Source organism: Solanum tuberosum, unplaced genomic scaffold, assembly GCF_000226075.1.
Source record: "Solanum tuberosum cultivar DM 1-3 516 R44 unplaced genomic scaffold, SolTub_3.0 scf00033, whole genome shotgun sequence".
In the NCBI taxonomy this organism is placed as follows: domain Eukaryota; kingdom Viridiplantae; phylum Streptophyta; class Magnoliopsida; order Solanales; family Solanaceae; genus Solanum; species Solanum tuberosum.
The window spans coordinates 1,688,450-1,697,232 of NW_006238959.1; the positions used below are offsets into that span (position 1 = coordinate 1,688,450).

An 8,783-nucleotide genomic window follows, 5' to 3' on the forward strand; every position below is an offset into this window, starting at 1 on the left:
AAAAAAGAACACCTCCCTTCAACTAATAAGAACTCTCTTTTTGACAAACTTTATGCACTCTATAATTTTCTTGTGTGTTGTGTGTGTCAAACCAAATGAAAACTACCACTATTTATACTAGAAGAAGTCTTCCTAGCAATGAATAGGAAGATAAATTGTGTAGTAAATAGTGAAGATAATAGCCTTAGGAGTTACATATGTTACAAGGTATAATGGAGGAATTATGAGTGACAATCAAATAGACACTAATGTCATCAATGGCATTTTGCATCTGTTGCAAAACTGAAGTGCATATGGCAATAACTCCTAATGGAGTAATGCAGCAGTTAGCTACTCCAACGGCAACAAAGTAATCGCCATAATTCCCAAACATATAACAGCAAATGAAAGTCAACCAATGCATATTCTAATGCAATAATGAATAGAGGAAGTAACGACTCTGAGGCAACGGTCACTGTGGCAATGCTATGCAACATTTTGCAATATTAAAATGCCCCAACACTAACGGATTTAAATGTGATTCTTCATATAGCGGCACTATTGAAAGAAACAATAAAACCGAAGCTTTTTAAGACTTGCTTCTTGATGTTTCTATATATATAATGAGAGGGATGCAGAGGCTTTGGAAGTTATGCATCTTGTTTGGCTTTTCTAGGATAATGAGAGTGATATGGATGCACAATCTTTATATAGTGATGGGAATGAAAGTACTCCCATGGCAAACTCATTTTGATTCGGTTCTTTCCAAGGTCATAATTTCTTGTGATTTATGGTTCGACTTTGAGAGTGATATGAAAGCTTTGCCATGAGAAGAGATTTAGAAGTTGTTTTTCCTAATAACTATAAAAATATCAAAACTATTGCAGAAGTGTGAAGCATTTGGAGTTGAATTTCTTGAAGGAAAATTTACAATAAAAATAGTTGTAGATGAAAGCAAGGAAATGGAACTTGTGAATGTAGCCATTTTCCTTGTTGTATACATAGATAGCATAACTGTAGGGATTGATGTCGTGTTTATAGGGTTTCTTTTTGTTCTTTCCATAGTTAGGACTCTATGTACATGTATTTATACTTCTTGATTCATGGAATAGCACATCAAGTATTCTCATACCTTCAATTACATGGTATTAAGCCAGGTTCATTTCTGTTTGGGCTCTAAGTCCACCACTCCAGTGGGGCTTGGGCGTGAACGAGGTGTTAGAGTCCCACATTAGTTGGAGAATGGACCGTTGATGTGCTTATTTAGACTTGGAGAATTCTCCCCTCTTGAGCTAGTTTTTTATGTTGATTTAGGCTTAGATGTCATATCTTTTACATGGTATCAGAGCTAGGATTATTTCTATTTGGACGGCTCCTGGTCCTTCCTGTACATGTTCAATGGTTCCTAATGCGCATCTTATGAAAGATGATGGTGCTTCCTTCGACAATCTAGAGAGATACAAGAGATTAGTTGGTAAACTAAACTATATCCCTATAACTCATTCATATATTGCTTTTGTTGCAAGTGTTATTTGCCAATTCATGTCTGCTTGTCCGGTCAAACATTGGGTAGCTCTAGAACAAATTTTATGCTACTTAAAAGGAGCCCCTGGACTTATGCATATTGTATGATAGTCAGGGGGATTCTCAGATTGAGTGTTTTGCAGATGCAAATTGGACTGGATCCATGATTGATAGAAGGTATACTGCTGGTTATTGTGTCTTTGTGGGTGGAAACTTGGTATCATGGAGAAGTAAGAAACATAATGTTATGTCACGCTCTAGGGAAAAATCCTAGTATAGAGCTATGCACAGACTATGTGTGAGATTATGTGGATACGTCATCTTCTCACGAAAATTGGGTTAAAGCATACTACACGAGTAAAACTTTGGTGTGATAATCAAGTTGCTTTTCATATCACCTCAAATCCGGTGTATCATGAAAGGCTGAAACATATAGAGGTTGACTCTCACTTTGTTGACAACTAGCTGATTTGTTTATGAAAACATTGAATGAAAATCGAGTTGATTATCTTTGCAACAAGTTAGACAAGATCAATATATATGCTCTAGCTTGAATCGAAGTGTTAAGGAATGAGTTTAGCCATGTTACTTGTTGTATACATTGATAACATAATTGTCCGGATTGATATCGTATCGATAGGATCTTCTTTTTATTCTTTCCATAGTTAGGACTCTATTTCCATGTATTTATACTTGTTGATTCATGGAATAATTCATCAAGTATTCTCATACCTTCGATTACAATGAACAACATTTCATGGAGATTAAAAGGACTTTGGTAGCTCTCTCTGATGATCTCAATAGTACTGCTACTTTATAAGGGAAGCTTAGTGCTCTCTGCATCAAAGCCTAAAAAACAAAAATAATATCAACATTGAAGGTATCTTGATTACTATCCATGAGTTTAACATCAAGTTAGTTAAACAAATGGTGAACTTTGACATTGTTAAAAATTATGACATGCTTGGTTATAGAATTGACATAGCAGCTACTTCTTGGAGCATTCATAAAATTATGGCCTCAAATTATGAGGATGTTATTAATGATATAAGTGCAGGAGTAATCATCTTGTTCATCTGGTTGTCATCTGATTTATCAGAGATCCCATTTGAACCGGGAGGAGGTAGTTCACCATTTTTGCATGTAAACAAGGGTGACTTTAGGGGGGAAGTACTGATACACGAAAATTCTGCTCATGAGCCAGATTGATTAATTAATTGAAGGAAGAATTAGCAGGAAAGTTGTTAGAAACTAATTCAGTTTGTTAGTTGAGTTTGAGAGGTAATTCTTTGTGGATACATGTATTCAATAATAGTAGGCCTTAGCAGACAATATAAATAGGACATTGACGGATAGATTATACAATTATGAAATTCAACAACAATTAGACTCAATTTCTTCTTCTTACTTTCTTGACTGGAATTCTTGAACTATTCCGCTAGTTCTTGACTCAGGCCCTGTTTGGATTGGCTTGTTTTAAGTGCTTATAAACACATTTTAAGCACTTTTTATGTATTTAGGTAAATTTAAAAATGTGTTTATAAGCACTTATTTTTAAGCTAAAAAGACAAAAGAAAAAAGAAGAAGTCACGCAATAAGCCCATCCAAGCATGCTCTCAGTCTTCCAATTACTCAAACTCAATCCTTAGAGTTACTGTTTTTGGTATCACAAGACGTCTCTTTATTTTCATGCGTTGACCATGTACAATGTTTTACATGCTCAGTATAATATGACCTATCACAACAGGGGTACTATGCTTTGTTTTTTTATCAAGTTATTTACATACTCAATATGAACACTTAATTAGTTGTAATTGAGTTTTACATGATGGGTCAATATCTTGTCATCACTGTTTCTTTTTTCAGCTTCATGTCACTATCGTTGTCTGATTTCAATTTTCAGTAAAAGTAGGCCGGCCAACAATTGTTTGTGTTGCTAGATTCTGTACAGCATTATTGTTTGTGTTGCTAGGTTCGATACTAATTGTTAATCCATATATGTACTTCTCATTTTAGTTTATTGATATACTAAGAAATTGCTGTGCAAACTATAATTAGCAAGTTTGGTTGATAGATTTTGCCAGAGAGTTGGTCGAAGACTATCCTGATTTGGCAAAATATGATTCAGAAGGAAAATCTGCTTTGAAGGAGCTTGCCATGAAAGAATTTACTTTCCTCAGCGGAAGTCATCTAAACTTTTGGCAACAATTAGTCTACTATTGTGAGTGTAACCTCCTCTTTCTTTGTTTACCTAATTCATGTTGTCTTTCGCAGGAAAAAAAACAAAATAAAAAAGAAAAGAACTGGTTAATCACCTTTTCCCCCTATTAAGGTGTTCCTGTCAATTCAACTTCACGGAGTCGCCAAAGAAGACCAAATGCCAATGATCTGGAGAATGACTCACAAATGGTTAAGACAAAGTATGTAAGAATTTACTTCAGGACTGGTGAGTTTTTATCATCTTCCTTTTGTTTCTTTAATATTCAAGGTATATCGATTTCCTTTTCGACAAATGTCCTCAAGAATTTAAGGAAAACTAAAGACCAAATGAACTTATCAAAAACTAAGAATCTCATTAGCGTTCGTGTACTTTTTATCTCAGTGATCAAGAAGTTGCATACCCTTATTTTTGGTGTTCTTGAAATTGTAGGTAAGATCTCCCACTGTCCTTCTTCATTGATCAGTTTCTCAAATTATCTTCTCGATGTTTCAACTATGTTGCTCGGATTCTACAAAAATGTCAACGAGTGCGTGTTAGATCCTTTAAAAGTAGTGTATTTTTGGAGGATCTGCAGCAGTATTTCGGAGAGTCCGAGCAACATAGTATTTCAATACTGTATACGTAAAGATTCTCTAACGCTAGGGGTTCCCTAATATACTCTTGTGGTTATGTCTCTTATGGGTACATATCATTTAAACCTCCTAAGTTTGCTTTAAAGATCAACTTCCTCCAACTTTAAAAAATAGACATTCTTTCCCTCATTTTTGGGTTATTAATCAACATGATTGATTAGTTTTACTCACAGGAATCTTTCAAGTTCTTACTTACCTATTCAAATTAATCAAAACATGATTCAGGAGAAACACTATTTAGGTCCTCATCTCACTTTCACGGTGCATCCTTTCGAGAAAATCTTGGTGCACCAGATGCACCAAAATTTTGACAAGCACTATTTAGGTTTGCTAACTCGTTTGAACCCCTCAATTCATCACCCAAAAGATCCCTACAAGTCACAGATAGTTAAATCAACATATATACAAACTCAAAACATGATTCAGGATACAGTTACTCAATATGAGGGGTCGGGTTGTTACACCAAAATACTGTTCCTCCACTCTGTTGGCATCTTTCCACTCAGAAGTATAACATTGAATAACTTGTCAAGTCATTCTACATATTTCTACTCCAACTTGCTAAGGCACTTCATACCTCTTTATGGACATAGTATGAGTGTAGCTAAAGTTCTTGTCTAATACTTAAGTATGAAGATCTGAAAAAAATATCATAGTATGAGTTAAAGAAGTGATCAAAATGTCTCTCTTAACACTTTTGATCTCACTATATCCTGATAATATTCCCTGGGACTATGTTGCATGGACTATTCAAAAATGCCAATGGGTATGTGTCAGATCCTCTTAAAATAGTGTATTTTTTAAGAATCCGACACGGGTGTGGCAAATTTTTGGAGAGTCCGAGCAACTTAGCTCTGGGATGTCCTTAATGCATTTGATCCTGTTTAAACCTTCACCTCATTTCCTCCATTATACATTTATTTTTCTCCTTTTCGTGTCAATGACTTCTGGTTCAAGCCATATAAATCTCTCCCTCTAACTTTGTTGATTACCTTCTTGGATTTATCTATGCAATCTTGAAATAAATCTGCAAATTTATTTATGCACCTAAGGATTTCAGATATATTTTCTAGATCAATTATGAGTTGTTTTGTGCCTACGTTAATTTCTTTGTACTTTGTGTCTCGAAAAAATTGCTTTGTGTGTTGTTGCATTGCAGTGCCTCCTTTGAAGCACATCCGGAAGAAAAAGTTGATTCATCACAATGCAGTTAAGTATGCAGAATGCTTATGCGAGAAAATAGAAACTCTGAATGACAAAGAAGTTGACTCCATTGTCAGCCGTCCTCTGCTTGATGCAGCATGTTATGACACCTATGAGCTTGTTGAAATTATTTTCAGAAAATTTCCTTCTTTAGCTTATTGTTATGATCAAGATTCGAAGAATATATTTCACATTGCAATTGAGCATCGCTGCGAAAATGTGTTTAATTTGATCTGTCAGATGAGCCAGCTTCGGCACCAGTTGATGGTTTCCGTAGACTCCTCTGGCAACACCGTATTGCATTTGGCTGGAAAGATGGCACAAAATAAGTTAAACCTTGTCTCTGGACCAGCTCTTCAGATGCAACGAGAACTACAATGGTTTAAGGTGATTTAACTTTTGTACCATACACCCTAATCGAATTTATCTCATTATGTGATTAAGAATTAGTACTCCCTCCATCCTAAATTTGTTGTCATGTTTTCCTTTTCGAAAGTCAAATTGCCTCATTTTTAAAGATAAATTGGATTAGATCAAGTTGATATTTTATTTAAAGTTTTGATATCCAAAACCTATACGACAAGTACTACAAGTTGCAACTTTTCTCATGTTAATTTGATGAAAATATATATTTTAAAAAATGCTAGTCAAAATTCATATAGTTTGACTCTCAAAAAGTGACACATGACAACTAATATGAGACGGAGGTAAAGTTTGTCTTTCGCATTGACACTAACTATGCATTTTAATTACTGCATTATCGCCTATTACTATAAATCTTGAATTGCACTGTAAGTCCTTCCAAATCTAACTCAATTACTAGTATCACGGTCCAAGGTATACACCTTTAGTAAGATTTACTGTTTTTCCTTTTTATTTCCTAGTTATATATGTGCTGTTGAACAGTTTCCTTTTAGTACAGCATCTCATGAACTCTTTAAGTCTACTATTTTAGATATGTACCACTCCAGCCTAGACACAAGTTAGTCTGTAGAACTATCATATATTTGATATAGTAAATCTACCGTGGTAAGTTATTAGATTTTACTTTTTGGCACATAACGATTTTCCACTCATTTAACCAGCCTAGCTAGTTTAATATGAGGCATGAATCGAACCATTTTGGCTGGTTGTTTTTAACTAATCGACTAACATCGTGTGTGTATATATATATTAAAAAAAATTAGGAAGTAAAGAAGATTGTACCACCTTTGTACTGGGAATCCTTAAACGGTGAGAAGAATGCTCCGTATGTGGTATTTACTGATGAACATGAGAAGTTGAAGGTAGATGGAGAAAAATGGATGAAAGATACATCAAGCTCATGCACAATTGCAGCAGCACTGATTGCTACCATCGCATTTGCTGCCGCAATCACAGTACCAGGTGGCAACGAACAACAAACTGGACTCCCCATTTTCTCTGGAAACATTGCTTTCATCATTTTTGCAATCTCGAATGCAGCTTCATTGTTTACTTCAAGCACCTCTCTATTAGTGTTCTTGTCAGTTTTGACGTCTCGTTATGCAGAAGAAGATTTCCTGCATACTTTGCCAAGGAGCCTTATCCTGGGACTGCTAACTCTGTTTCTTTCCATAACATCCATGATGATAAGCTTTAGTGCAACGGTGTATCTCGTGTTTGGGGAGAAGAAATCATGGGTTCTTGTACCAGTAGCAACAATGGCTTGCCTACCGATTACTTCATTTGTGCTTCTGCAATTTCCCCTCCTTGTTGCTCTCATTTCCTCAACATATGGGGCTGGCATTTTTGGGAAGAAGAGTAACCTCTTGTTTTAGTGACGAATTTTGTTATTGTTATTATTATCTATATTTATATTACTTTAAAAACACGAAGGTCCTTAGAATTTCAACATTTAACTTTGTGTCCTTTGCTGAAAGAGTATAATAGATACAATTTTCATTTACTATTTTCCTTAAATTATTAATTAATTATCTTTATAAAATTTAAGATTAAGGAAATCCAAAAATATATGGTAAAAGGTTACAGGAGAATTAATAATTAATGATTCTTAAAATATATGGTACGAGAAAAATATATTTTAAAAATTAAAGAATCCTAAAACATATGATAAGAGAAAAATATGTGGTAAGACTTCTAACGTTTCTCTCATCAACATAACTAGGGGCGGAGCCACCTTGTACTAAAGAGGTTCATCTGAACCCTCTTCGGTGAAAAATTATATTATTTATACATGGTTGAAATAATTTTTTATGCATATATAGTAGATGTCGAACCCCCTTCGGCTATTTCGTGTGTCTATTTCTACAATTTTTGAACCCCCTTATTAAAAATTATGACTCCGCCACTGAACATAACTATAAGACATGTCGATGCCTCTAATTTAATATTACAAGTGTGATTATTTATATTGATTGGCAATTGTTGCTCAGTGCTTAATGATTTTGATAGAGGAAATATGATAGAGAAGGGTACACACACTGGTATTCACGAAGCGTTGATTTGGTTATTGTGTACTTGCAAGTTCAATGTTTGAGGATCGGGATATGCCAAAAGGATGAAATGCATTTATATCTATACACGTGTATAATGGCAGAGCCAGAATTTCAACTAAGGAGTGTCAAAATATAAAGAAGTTAAATTGTGTAAAAGTCGATGAGTGTCAATATGTAACATATATACAGAAAAAATATATTTTTATCTAGCTATGCAGTATAATTTTCCAATGAAAGAGTGTCGGTCGACACCCCTCAATTGTATGTGGCTCCACCACTACACGTGTAAGTATGTTAGTGATTAATGATGATTTCTATGACTTGTGATTCTATTGTTTGACTATGTGGAGTGAACCTATCTACGTGTTTAACACCTATAATTATATACTCATTACTAATCTTAGTCAGCCTATGGTGCTTACCAGTACATAGTATTTATATTGATACTACCCCTGACACTTTCTTTTGAGTAGGGGTGTACATGGCCGGGTTGGTTCGGGTTTTTCAAATATCAAACCAAACCATTTAGGTCGGATTTTTAAATTTATAAACCAAACCAAACCAATAAAACTCGGGTTTTTCAACCTCGAGTTTTTTCGGGTTTTTCGGTTTTTCGGGTTTTTCCGGTAAAGTATTCATACACAACATATAATTTACTTGTACTTCAAATATTTCTTTAGTCCTACCAAAATACAACTATCTAAGATGTTTCTTAAAAATATAACACAATATGATATGATTAATGAC

The 8,783-nt window shown here is 34.6% G+C and overlaps 1 protein-coding gene across 2 annotated transcripts in view; it reads left to right on the forward strand.

The window, feature by feature from the left end:
- LOC102591855 (uncharacterized) overlaps nt 1–7,486 on the forward strand; it is a 14,981-nt gene extending 7,495 nt beyond the window's left edge. Inside the window, exons 3-7 of one of the 2 annotated variants that reach the window (XM_006342213.2) lie at nt 3,578–3,724; nt 3,836–3,949; nt 4,106–4,153; nt 5,516–5,946; nt 6,747–7,486. In XM_006342213.2, coding sequence (XP_006342275.1) covers nt 3,578–3,724; nt 3,836–3,949; nt 4,106–4,153; nt 5,516–5,946; nt 6,747–7,358 — 1,352 coding nt within the window. In that variant the 3' untranslated portion in view covers nt 7,359–7,486. Of the gene's footprint in view, nt 1–3,577; nt 3,725–3,835; nt 4,154–5,515; nt 5,947–6,746 lie in introns of both variants that reach the window. The other variant, XM_015306477.1, reaches the window with a different exon arrangement.
- The last annotated feature ends 1,297 nt before the right edge of the window (nt 7,487–8,783 follow it).